This window comes from Brachycentrus maculatus, unplaced genomic scaffold, assembly GCF_059751285.1.
Source record: "Brachycentrus maculatus isolate JH-2025_06_01 unplaced genomic scaffold, ASM5975128v1 h1tg000115l, whole genome shotgun sequence".
NCBI classification, from domain to species: Eukaryota; Metazoa; Arthropoda; class Insecta; order Trichoptera; family Brachycentridae; genus Brachycentrus; species Brachycentrus maculatus.
In genome coordinates, this window is record NW_028280868.1 from 1569010 (window position 1) to 1583388 (window position 14379).

The window sequence follows — 14379 nt, forward strand, 5'->3', positions numbered from 1 at the left end:
TTTCATAATGCTTTAGCGAGAATCATGGATCAGTTTTATTGTTATTTTAAAACTAATAGAAATATATGAAGTATAGAAAACATGCTCAAAAATGCTTAGTATTTAAAAAATAATATTTTTTTTCACATATGTAATAAAAAAGTACTATCCAAATTCCAAAGCGTATCATAACAGTCTATTAGATTTTATTATTTAAAAATTAATATTAGCAGGTAAGTACGAATTCCTTATTTTAATTTTAGTTCTCTTATATAAGACTTCACAAAACCTGTTTTTTTATGTGAACTAAAAGTCCAGAAAAAAAACACATAAGTACTTATCCATTGAAAATACTTATTGCTCAGGAATTAAGTGCTTTAAATTCATATAAACGCAATCAGATTTGTTTTGTTTAACGGATTTTTAACGATAGCAAGTAAAAATTCCGAAATTTATGTAATTTCTTTACGCTCCCGTTCGTTCAAGAATCGTAAATTTATCTTTCAATCTTTTTGAAAACTAAAATATTTTCTTTCTAGAAATATCAAACACAAGTATAAAACGATTGCGAGAATTGATATAACAATGTCAGACCGAAGATGTTGTGTTTAAAATTAATCGTTAGCACATTTCTCGAATAATAGGATCATGTTATGGTCGAGTATCCAAAAACCTAACCTGTATACTGCGAATCAGTTTGATGGTGCTTATCCCGAGAGATCTAACAATAACTAACCTAACAAGTACTTGATGCGAAGTACATATAAGTTGTTTAACAGGTTTTCTTAACATTCAATTTTTATACAACTATTTTTATATCCAAAAGAGATAACGATAAGAACGTGATAGATCAAAGGAACAATCTTGAAAACAACTTAATAAAAATAAATAATTAGTTAAGTTGACTAAAACAAAAACAAAAAACTAAGTAATTATATTAACCATTTTCAAAATTTTATTTTTATTTTTATAACTACTGAAGCGAACGGACTATCGGGCAGGCAGAACGGGGACGGCTGGAGGCGTTTGAGATGTGGTGCTACAGGCGCATATTGGGCATTCATTAGTCGGAACATGTAGGGAACAACGAGGTACTAAGCAGGGTTGGAGAGTTTAGATGCTTACTAAATAAAGTAACTCAACAGTGGACCAAATCGATAGGCCATAATATAAGACACCAAGGCCTGCTTCTTACGATTGCGGAAGGCGTGTGCGAAGCCGCAAATACACACACGCACACAAAATATCTATCACATGCTTATTAGTCGAACTAAATTTTCGGTATTAAGTGTTTCTAAATATGTATTGTTCAGAATGATTTACTTTTAAAGCATATTTGAGGCATTAACTTGAAATCTCATCGAGTTGATCAATTAATTCTCATGTTTTTTTTTAAATATCTGATCACAATGTTAGCGCTATAAATATTAAAAATATAAAATATGTAAAGCTATAAATGAAGTGTTTATTGTGTAATGATAGAGTAGCGAGTGAATTATCAGCTGCACGCAACCTGTTATGGAAGTGTTGTTTCGCAAAGCCAACAATATCGCAGTATTTAGTAGGAAAAAACAAGGGTAGATATACAGTATTCTACAAAGGCTTGGAGATAATGTAACTTTTAACCCTATTGTGGCCGATTGCAGTTAGTAGGCCAACACAAGGTAGGGGTCACAATCTGACCTATTTTACCCCACCCTCGCACGAGCGTGAAACCGGAAAGTGAATATTATCGCACAAAGCTCTGCCGAACAACCAAAGGCTCGGATATTGCTTCCTTAGAAATGAAAACAAAGGAAAAATTAATGTGGAAATTTAAAGTTATAACAACAACAAAAAATCTTTTTATCATTTTTTTTGCCGCCTCACTAATCAGAACCTGTTGAGAAATAGTTGAGAGTTAGTTTACATTATAGGTTCCGAATGAGGCTAGAGAAGGCTGGAGATGTCTTTAGGGGGTACTACAGGTCCTAGGAGACAGAACGGAAGGATGGAAAGTGGACAATATATTTATATTCCTATCCCCCCCCCCCCTACTATAAGCAAACTTCTAGCAACTTCCGTAACATAGAAATATCGGAATTAACATACTCTAAATATAAATGGATTTTTACGATTCAATATCAATATTTTCATATGCGAAATTCACTTCTCATCATTTATTAAGTTAGCAATGTATTATATCACCAGTTTTAGTTTCAAGTTGGTAAAAATGCCTTTAAAACAAAAATTCCCACAGTCGTCAGTTCCACGCTTCTAATATCAAATTCGTCACAGGGTACGTACCTTCTGCGATAACAACAAATCGGCTGTCCAAATTTAAAACACAGTAAGGGACATTTTTTTTGCAGTAGGTTTTTTTGCATTTTTGAACTAAGTAGAGTCTACTTAGTCCATAAATGCAAAAAAAAACCTACTACAAAAAAAATGTCCCTTACTGTGTTTTAAATTTGGACAGCCGAAATGCGCGGTAACAGGCATCGCGAGTTATGCTGCTCTAACTCTTGTGGTCGAAACAACTAATGACGACAAAATTGTTTTTAAAAAAAATTGGGACTTGAAATATGTATTGTAGATATCCCTTTTTCACATTCGTTTTAAAAGGCCATAAACTAGGCGAAACAATTGTCTCAAAATGTGTTTTTTTTTTATACAATAAAATACAACCTAGTAGACTCAAACAATCAGTGTTTGATTTGACATTTAATACATAAATTAAAATGGAGTTCTTCAAATTAAACGCCGAATCTATAAATATAGATATTTCTTTAATTTTTTCACAGTGTTCAATAGTAAATATTAACAAAGACTAGTCCTTACTTTTTGTATTGTGATTTTTTAAATGCAAATTTAAACCGAAAATAAGTGAAAATTGCATATTGATTCCATAGTCTGGCAACTTGGAAAGAAGACGAATTAATGAAGAATGGAGTATTATGCGAGAAATGGAACATGAAAATGAGCTGCATAGAATAAGTTACAAAAATAACAAGTACTTATTGTTAAAAAAAAAAACACTTAGTAATTAATATCTTAAAATATGTAATTTTATAAGAAATCACTATTAAAACTCGCATCCAATAACTACTGCTTATTTATTAAACTTTTTTCACAAAAATTCGGATTTGTTTGTTCGCTGTCGAGTCATTTGTAATTATTTTTGCCATAAAAATGTTTGACTGGCTTCTTAAATGTAATCCAATTTGCGCCCATTTTCCACAATTACTGAAGTTTCAAAAGTTAAAATTTATCGAGGTTTGCGTAAACAAAGCAATTATACGATAATTAAAACGGAATCATACGAGCTATGGTCGCAGACTTCACTGAATGAATTCTGTGCTGCATAATGGAACATCACACCAGTGGCTAGCGATGTTACGTTCGGTATATCGAGTCGATTTCGAAAAAAATGTGTTTGTGCAAAATAAGTTATTTTTTTGCTAAAATAAAAATCGTCAAGCTTACTTAAATAAGTTTGACAAAATCGAGATGAGTTATCATACCAACGAGGGCAAAAGCTCACAAAACAAAAATATCTAACAATATTGTTAGGCATAAGTTTTGTACTGACATTTCTTGGAGGAACTGTATTTTACAGAATAAAATAACAACTAAGTATGTAGTTGTTATTGTATTCAATAATGTAGGTGTGTTACAAATGCTGGATTTGCAAAATATTTTTATTGGTATCTCAACAAAGAAGAAAAAGTTTGAAGCATACATCTTATCTTCATGCTGAGATATACATAGATAAAATCTTAGTGAAAAATATGTAAAGTTGAATATCAAGTTTACAATACAAACCGAAGAAGAATAAAAACTAAGAGTTTTGATACGAATCTAAATTATACTTTTTAAAAGAATGGACAAATAAAATTAATTATCTATAATTATTCAAGATTTTACACCTACTTTGATATAATTTTGTTAATAATTACGTTTATTATTCGTAATTTAGAAACTATAAACTTAACATTAAATTTTTTGATAAAATTCCATTTCTGAAAATCAAACTATATGTCTCGTAAAAGGAAAGAAGTAAACATAATAGTAACAAAACAAAGACAATATAGGATTTACTGAGAAAAACTTTTGGGCAGAAAAATTCATCAGTGCTCATAAAAAAACACAAAAAAATGGATATGGAAAACAAAATATCGATTTTTCAAACGATATAGATAGTTCGAGCATCCCTAGAATACTAGCTACCTCAAGTCTGCTAAGCGACAATGATAAAGCTAATATAAATTTTGACATAGAAAACAAAATATCGATTTTTCAAACGATATAGATAGTTCGAGCATCCCTAGAATACTAGCTACCTCAAGTCTGCTAAGCGACAATGATAAAGCTAATATAAATTTGGACATAGAAAACAAAATATCGATTTTTCAAACGATTTTTTATCTTGAACATCCCTAGAGTAGTACTCGTAATGATTGAAGCTACCTCAAGTCTTCACCAAGCGACGATGATACAGCTAATGTAACTGTAAACAGAGTGAAGCGCGTTACAGTAATGACTAATGACCAATACGAGAGTACCTGCAGATTCAAAACTATAATGGTCACAAAGCTTGGAGAAAGAGACAGTTTTCCCAGACAATACACACTATTTTATAACACTTTATTTGTTAACGTGTCGATCATTAGCTACTGGAGATCATTATTTGCGAAAACTGCAGGTAGAAAGAGAAGCAAAGATAAACCGGTAATTTTCCTTTCACATTTTACAAGCTACATTTATTTAAATACTCCATCTCTCTTTTGATTCATCAAATTGACAGTACTATAGTAATAGAATAAAATACCTGGTCAAATTACAAGTTTAATGAAACTGAAAATCGTGTTTTCAAACGTCTCCTAGTATGAAAAATAATTCCAGAAGAATCTCGCAAAGATTTCATGAAGGTCTCTGCTAAATAGAAAAAAAAACTCAACTCAACCATAGATGGTGCAGAGAACTCGCATGCAAAAGGAGGTATCAATTAAAGAATATGTACTTATGTACAACTTTCGAAATTTGAGTAGTGTTTTCAATCATGGGTAGAACGGTAAATGTTGCATGTTTGTAAAGTGATCAATTAAACCAGCCTATAACAGGTCGCAAGCCCTGTAAATATCCAGACTTACATATTCTCTTACATCGATGTTGAGATGTTAATATAAATAACTAACAAGTGGACAAACCCAGATATGTGATGATTTGGACACACTCAAAATATGTTGATTTTTTTTTTCTACATTTCCGCTGTATATTCAGAGTCAAAGAAACGAACAAAACTATAATAAAAATAAAAGACATTTTCAAGTTCACGATCGATCACAATTTGCCGAGCAATTCAACTCTTGTATGGAATCGTTCCGACAAATTGATTTGTAACGACACCCATTTTGAACATGCAAATACTCGTAATAGTTCATGGAAGGTTCCCATTAGGAAAAACACAGTCAGCAACTCGAAAGTCGGCCACAAGTATTACAAGGGAATCTCTATTATCCATCATAAGCCAGAATTATTCAGCTGACACGCGATCTCCGAGACTTGAGCCCTTAATGAGTCCGATCAATGCATGAGGTGAATGTACCAATAGCCTTCCAATATTATCTTTTACAAATTAACAAAAAAATATTACTGACATCTTCAGTCTTCAAACCCTTATCCGCACCCCAATGGTGCATAGGGCACTGCATCATATAAATGCAGCATTATCTTGATCGTCAACACATGAAGGCAAGGTGATCACCTTGCCTATGTCGGTCGAATGCCTTAACTTCCATATTCTTCTTCACCTATATTGATATTTAATTAATATTACCCCGGACTGGTCCCTGAAACGCAGGAGTGATCACACTACCTTCATGTGAGTAAAAATCAAGATAACACTGCGTCAATACGATGCAGTGCCCTATGCACCATTGGGTGCGGATAAGGGTTAGAAGAAGAAGAATATTTATTTATTGTCTTTAATTCAATCAAAAACTTATAATAATAAATAAAGGAGTAAAATATGATTTTCATAAATGCATCTGTCGTCAACTAACGTTAAATATCAGTTCTCTAGTTGTTCAGAGTCATTAAAACGAAAAAAGAGTACATAATTTATAACATTATACAGTCGAACTCGGTTATAACGAGCACGAAGGGACCGACTGAATTTTCTCGTTTTAACCGTTCATCGTTTTATCCGGGAAAAGGTTTTTTTTATATACCTATCACATGAAGTATGTTATTTGGAATGGTCACATAGCACAATATGTCGCAATTGAAACAAAATTCAAACCCATAGTTATTTAAACCCATATGCGTGAAACCTTTTTTTATCGTTGGTGACAACACCAAATTAGTACTTCAAAAGAGTCATAAACGTAATCCGATCCCGGCGGCAACGGTCTAATTGCCCGGTTAGATTTTATTTCTTGAGGTCAAAAATGTTTTGAAACATTAAAATATTTACAACATTTAAAAAAGGCGATCTCTTTTTGCTCGCTATAGCCGAGAAGTTGCTCATTATAAACGTGGAAATATATGGAGAAAATCAGAAACCAAAATTTCAACAAATGTTTCCTCGTTATATCCGAGATCTCGCTATAACCGTGCTCGTAATAATCGAGTTCGACTGTATTTCTAAAATAGCAGGTGGTTGGTGTTGACTGCAAGTATCCATTAAATTCAGGGATATCTGCTTCCCATAACTAAACTGTAACTAGATAGATTACCGTTAAATCAGTTAAACAGTTCAATAATTAGATCGGGACGGTATAAACCAGTTGCGTCATTGTTGCTGATACTTCTAACTTGAAGAAAATGTTAACTGATGAATCGAACATAACCCATTTTGACTTGCAAACAATGCTTATTGCATGGGCTGTAGCTGGTTAAGTACCCGGTTATTACCTTATTCAAAGTACATATTTTTATTGCAGTGAAAAACGAACTAAGTGGATTATTTGCATAATTTTATAATTCAACTAGTTGAATGCTGATTTAACATATTTTTACCTAATCATATTCTGATTTAAAAGACCGAAGTCAATTGTGTATTTTTTGTAATAAAATACCGAAATATGATAAAAACAACTGGCAAAATAAATTGATAATAAAAAAGTGTTTTAATACGTTTAAAATGGATTTTGTTTTCTGTTTTAACCCTTATACAAACCCAATGGTGGATTATTATCATTCAATTTTCATGCCGAATCATATATTTTTATGATTCGATAAGTTAAATGCTGATTCAACATATTTTACCTCATCATATTGTAATTCAAAAAGATCGAAATAATCAATCGCGTATTTTTAAAAAATAAAATATCACAATATAGTAAAAAAATTTGAAAAATAACAAGCAAAATAAATTAATAAGAATAAAGCGTCTAAATATCTTTAAAATTGATTCTGCTTGTTTTTAAGCCTTTAACCGAAGCCAATGGTGCTTAGAGCACTGCACCGTATCTATACTGCATTTTATTGATCGTTTATTACGTGAAGTCCAGTTGATCCAGTGTTGTTGAATAAATATTTACGAAGCGAAAACTCACTGATATTTATTGACCCCCCAGGAATCGAACCCGGGACCTCCAGCACGTTCGCCAAACGCGTTTAACACAACACTACAGACATGGACAAATTCTTTATTCTTCTTCTTCTTTAGTTAGGACTGTGTCCTGTTATTCTCCGGTCCGCTCCTGGGAGGTGGAAGACCAGCTGTCTCCGTCGTTTAGGTGGTCTTCCTGGGAGTCTGTTACCTCCTTTTTTATTCTCTAAATTCTTCCTTAAGTACTGAAAATGCATTTATTTACAATGCAACTGTTTGTGTTATTCACCGCTATTTACAAAATTGACGAACGAAAGAAACACTCGTGTAAGACGTAATAACGATAATCCAATCATGTTGTGATCGTGTCGGAGCTCGCAGCACAGCCAACGATATTGCGACAGATTGGGGTGGGTCGCTATCAAATATTAAAGTAGCCCAACTACCTGCTGGAAGCGGTCACGCGATGTTTGGCCGCCCGGTGCATTACCGATCCACCGTAAATACGGTAAGGTAGGTACTTCTCATTAATCTTGCAAAGTTTATGCATTCGGTTCCTGAAAATTGTACCGCCAAATTCTGATAATCATATCCAGACAAGGCATACATTAAATAGTGACGATTTGCTCGACCTCAGACTGGCCACACAATGAGTCATCCGTTCGATAAAGCCTTCAGAAGGCGAAACAATGTTTCTGAGCTACCTTTAATTGAATTTGAAATATAAATACCGATAAAAAGCATAGGATGCTGGCAGATTCGATCGATAAAAACGATTATATTGGAGGATTTTGAGTGGTTTGACTTTGTGAGGAATGAAGAGATAAGGCGTAGGACGCAGCAAATCTCGGTCACAATTGTCGTCAAGAAAAGGCGATTCAGTCGGCTTGGCCATGTACTCCGCATGCCTCCCGAGAGCCGCCATCAAGCTTGCCTCTTTTACAAGGCATCAGGTTCGCGCCGCCCAGGACGACCACTGCTGACAATTCGTCGGCAGTTCTCGTCAGAACTTTTATTTAGAACGTTATTATTTTACATAACGATTTTTTTTAATAATTAAAAAAAAAACTCAATCGTCTTCGGCCAATTGTAGTTAGTACCTTCAAGTTTAGCGTAGGATGGCTCGTGTTGGACATTTTCAGCGACTGTAAATTTTGTTTATTTATTTGAGTTTTACTTGGTAAATAACTAACTAACTAACTAACCATTAAGCGGCTTTCCAGGGGTAGGCAGAGAGAATAGAACGCTACACAACTCTGTCCTTGCAAACATTCTTCGCCTCTTCCACGTTTATGCATCTCCTCATACAGTGGTAAATGCCACTGTAAAATTGTATTTAAAAGTTGTATTTACCAAGTAAAAATTGGATAGATATTAACCACAACGTGACTGTCGAATCAATTAATGAAAAAAACGTAATATTCATTTCGTAACACGAATATAAGCCAGACGAAATTCCGTCAAATGAAAAAGTATCTTTTAAACTGTTTTATGTTATCAATGTAATTTACTAATTTACACATCTTGATTACACAAGAAAACTTAGATCAAATGATGTGATCATATTATTCTATTTGATGATACTTTCATCGAGATGATGTTTCTAAATTCGGAGGGAGGAAAACGGGAAAGATCAAAGCTCAATTTGGAGACAAATTGAACGACGGGCACACCATGATATCAATGTCGGCTGACAATGTTATATGATCTCAGCCCTGACAATGTCGAGTTGAACATCGTAAATAAAAAAACTCGATTTTTCAGGAGATCGTTTTTAAAATTTAAAAATATAATACATTGTATTAAAAATAAATATCAAGGCACTTATTGAACTTTTTACTGTGCAACAGATATTTTTAGGTATAAATTCAAAGTTTTTTCTCCATTTGAAAAATATTTAATATAATATATTATTAGATTAAAACCAATATTTTTAGCTTTTCCACTTTTTTTATTTGACCAGCGACCGGGTTTCGTCGTTACCGACATCACCAGTCTGATGATGTCGGTAACGACGAAACCCGGTCTCTGGTCAAATAAAAAAGTGGAAAAGCTAAAAATATTGGTTTTAATCTAATAATATATTAAAAATGCGATTCCATCACGAAGTGTCAGTGGATAATATAAATATTTAATATATTTTTTTTAAATTAAAACAATACCATTTCTTCAAAATGCAAAAACAACACTTTCTGCCCAGTAACGGGTAAATATTAAGTTAAAAATATGCCGCTTTTGCTGGGATATAGTTCATTTTCTGGGCATTCCGAAAACATGCACAACTGAAAATAGACGATTTTTCATTTATGACGTTCTTGAAAGAAGTGAGCGATATATCAAAATCCTCATATTCATCGTTAACCAATATTGATATAGGAACATTATTCATCCCATAGTAGAGCAACCCATTAGGTTTACTAAAACAATAAAATATCATCCCACCTAGAAATACACAAAAGAATCCTAAAAAAAATACTGTTTTTTATGCATTGTATGAATTTTCTTTAGTCAAAACATGTTATTTGGCAGTCAGCGACTTTTTTCATTTCACTCTTCAATAATTTATTAGAAAATGTACTAATAACATACATACGAGTACAATAGCGTGGGAACATTCTTGGGAAATATTAGTTATGTTGTTTACTCGTAAAACCACTCGCCGAGATTTCGGTCTGCCTGTTTCGAGAAGACCCGTCTCTTCGTCAGGACAATCACCCGCATGCGAGTAACACTATACACCACTATCGAGTCACTATTCACACACTTTCACGTACGGAAAATATTTATCACATGCGTTATTAGTCAGGCCGAAGACCGACATGCACTAAGCTGATTCCGAAAATGAGGTCAAGGATCTGTCGGTATAGGAAAGTGGGATGGGACTTAAGTAGGTGGGAACAATTCTAGATTTTTAACTAATGATGTTTACTTTGAGTTGATCTGCTGATCAGAGATGCTGGTATAGTAATTGTCCTGACGAAGAGACGGGTACGTTTTAAAACCGCTGGAGTAAAATTTGATGAGCGAATATACGAGTATACTGACATATATTTTATTAAAATGTGTACCGCTTAGAATTCTTGAAATGTAAATAATACTTTACCTTTTATAAACTCGACACGTGGAATTGTTAATCCTTTTATCGGAGGTGTGTCTCCTGCGATCCTCGAACAAATCCTTGACGGCCGTCACCCCGAGCACGAAGAGCACGGGAATCATGGCCACTTCCTTGCCGAACGCGTTAATGGCGGGGAACCAGTTCAACAGCACTATGAGGATAAAGTACAGATTGGCCACTCGGTGGAACTGCTCCAGCAGGTTTTTGGGGATGAACGATAACAGAGTGTACTTGGTGGTCCGCACTTTATTGTCGATCCTCTTCCCGTTGGGGTGCTCCTTCTTGGGCGTCTTGGGGGGCACCACGTGGTTGGGCACGACCACCCGGTAGCGGCGCTCGTCCGCGGGCGGGGGGCGCCGCAGCAGCCAGCCGAGGGCGCGCCTCCACGCGGACGGCGCGGAGCTCCGACGCAGCGTGTAGATGGACTCGGAGCGCGAGGCCTGGCGCGAGTGGCCGCGCGCTGCTCCCCCGCCCCCGCCGGATGTAGCCGCGGAGGGCTCGCGGTGGCCCGGCGGCAGGATGAAGTCGGTCCGGCTGCCGGCGCGGCTGTGGCCCGGGCGCGAGGGGCCCTCACCGGGCAGCTGGCCCTGCGAGAGCGCGCGCTGGTGGCCGCGCGCGGGCGGCCGCAGCGCGGAGCGGGGCGCGCCGAGCGGCATGGCGCCCCCGTGGCTCACGGAGCGCGTGTGGCCGCGCCCCCGCGGGAAGAGATACGTGTGTTCCGGCCCCTCCAAGGTACCCACGGGGGTTGGCACGGGCTCTCCGCTCCCTGCTGAAGACATCCTTACACATCTGGAAATACAAAATTCGTATCAAACTCGCGTAATATAAGAGCGAAGACGAAGCTAATATCAATAGATAGGCATAGCAGATCGGCTGTCCAAACTCAAAACACAGTAAGGGACATTTTTTTTGTAGTACGTTTTTCTGCATTTTTGGACCAAGTAGGTTTTACTTGGTCCAAAAATGCAAAAAAAAACATACTTAAAAAATGTCCCTTACTGTGTTTTAAGTTTGGACAGCCGAGATGTTGTGTCCAGATGCGGTACCTTCAAGATTTTGGAGATTTTTAACTAATAATATATTTTTTCAAGTGTTTGTTTTTATTTTTGTACGTTTTAGCAGTGTGCCTTCTATTCCTCATCCATGTAATTTTCCATGAAGGCGTAATGGCATTCACCCTGGGCTACTTCACTTACGTCACTGCATCACTATTATATAAATTCCACTTAACTATCCTAGAATCCGGAACGCAGGACTAACCGTGTCGATTCGATCCAGTGCCCTATGCACCACATATATACAAATGTTGTTTGTATATATATGTTATTTAACCTAACCTAACCTTAACTAGCGTAACCAAACCTGATACTTTTAAAAAACATTTCATGCCTTTTTTCAAATAAGCAACAATACAATAGTTTCGTTTTAATTTTAATTCATATAAGGCTAGGATACTGTTGAGTGCAACCAATAGAAAGGGCTTTTTAAGCATTTTTCATAAGGGAAATAGTGACAAAAACTAGTGGCTTATGATAACCATCCAAAGCTCTAAATATAAAATTTAAGTAAATTTATTCCGCTATTAAAAATATTTATTTTAAAAAGCGACATTCACCGAATGGCATAATACATATTTGGAGAGTGAAGGGTACATTCATGCAAAAAAAATGTATTTTTCAAACTTTAAATTCATAAATATTTATAGTTTTGTTTATTTTAATTCATTCAATGCTACAATATCAAATAGATTCGTCCGAAAACACGAATTAAAAATGAGGACAAAATATTTCGCAATGCTCATCTTATTTTCTTAAAAAATCTGCCAGATGTATTTCATGTTAAATGTTGAATATGTAACAAGAGAAGGCCACAAAATAGAGAAATACATATTTTTGCGTTTTAAAAAAAATATCAGATAGTTTAACCAAGTTTTAAAAAGTTCGTGTCCTTGCATCCACATTCAAACCAAAACATAAGGCATTTTAGAAATGTCACAAATTACAAACTTCGCAAAAATGGTTACATAAATTACATTACCTTATACTTCATCACAAAGAACAAAAAATTTCACGAAACGTCTTCATTGATGAAGACAGACGTAACCTTTCAATATAAGCATAAATTTTACACATCAACAAAAACAGTACACGTTTCAATATTCGTACACGACGGCAACAAGCGGAACTCGGACGACACAACACAACGCGAAAACCGAACGAACAACACTGAACTGCGCGCGGTTCGCTAATGTCAAACTCCAGGTTAGCCAATGTATCAACGTTGAGTAAATGTATTGCCATGAGTATTATTTGCGAAATTAATTTGAAAACGAAGCAATCTGTTTATTTTATATTTTTCAACTTTTCATCCAACATGTATCTTTTATGATAATGGAGGATGAATATTTTTTTTAATGTAACATTTTGTAAGGCGAGTCAAATGATTTTTTACACGCACATACACACACAAACACACACTTCACTTCAAACCATTATTCGCATCCAATGGTGCACAGGCCACTGATCACATAAACGCAGTGTAACCTTGATCGTTAACACATGAAGGAAAAGTGATCAGTCCTCCGATTCTGGTACCAGTCCAGGGTCTCACTTATATTTCAAAAATCACTTATATTTATAAATATTAATGGTTTTTTACCCCCATGGGAAGGTTCAAATGAATTCCCCCTGGGAATCGAACCTAAGACCTTCATAACGGTAGGCGAGCGTGCTGACCATTACATGGAGGCGGAAACACACACACAAGCTTAGTATTGCACCTGCCGCTTCATTGAGTCGCTAAAACAATTTTTTTTTTATAACTGTATTGTCAATTGTTAATTTTAATCAGTAAAGTTTCAGTACATACATGATTTTATGAATTTTACTTGGAAGTTTTGCTGTCTTCAAAATATTGAAAAAATTACTTTGATATATTGCATAATCTGGGTGTTTAAAATATCACATTAAAAATCGTTTTTCTTTCTTTTAAAAATTTTCACTTCTAGGCGCGCAGATCATTTGTTCGTTATCAGACAAAAAAAAATAAAACGACGGCGGGTTTCTTCAAAGCCTAACCTTTCTTTAGAAAAATATATTTTACTATTTCGTACTGTAAAAGATTTTTTTTTCGGAACAATGATAACAGACCATCAATGTTTACGATGGGTAAGACCGGCAATTAGGGAATTTTCGGCCGTTAGCAATAATGCATTTCGTCGTCCGCGTCTAGGGTCGTTAAAAACGGGCCGACCCACGGACCCAAAGCTACGATCATAAATATTGCCGCCCTTTGTAACTACCCTCTCGCCGCCTCTCGGGAGTGGAAGGCAGAGAGAGGATAGAACGCCACACTACCTTGTCTAATTTCCGCCATCTTTCCTTGTACGTGTCCATAAGGTACTCCCATATGTACTGGCAATACATATGGATGTATAAATAAAAATAAATAAATAAATATTAAAATAAAATAAAAATCAACCTTGCCAGGAATCGAACCTGAACATCGAGTGGTTGACAAACGCGTCAACCACTACTCTGAAAGGAGTCTCTATTAATAGATTATTTTATGTAATAATTATAAGTTAATCTAGTTATTATAGTCAGTTTAATTAAGAATCAGTTAGTTAATAATAAGTCATAATATAATTAGTTTTGTTAACTTTTAATTATTTTTAAGTCTATAACTCGGTTACTATTAACGAGTAGTTGTGGACACCATATGCTCCACCTAGGGAGCAGATATG

General features: G+C 35.3%; 1 protein-coding gene across 1 annotated transcript in view; it reads right to left on the reverse strand.

The window, feature by feature from the left end:
• Positions 1-12868, reverse strand: part of LOC148309929 (phospholipid-transporting ATPase VD-like) — a 117717-nt gene extending 104849 nt beyond the window's left edge. The window contains exons 1-2 of the mRNA XM_088259286.1: positions 12672-12868; positions 10620-11423 (exon numbers count right to left, since the gene is read on the reverse strand). Of these exons, the coding sequence (XP_088115412.1) occupies positions 10620-11413 (794 nt within the window). The 5' untranslated portion in view covers positions 11414-11423; positions 12672-12868. The remainder of the gene's footprint in view (positions 1-10619; positions 11424-12671) is intronic.
• Positions 12869-14379: the final 1511 nt, after the last annotated feature.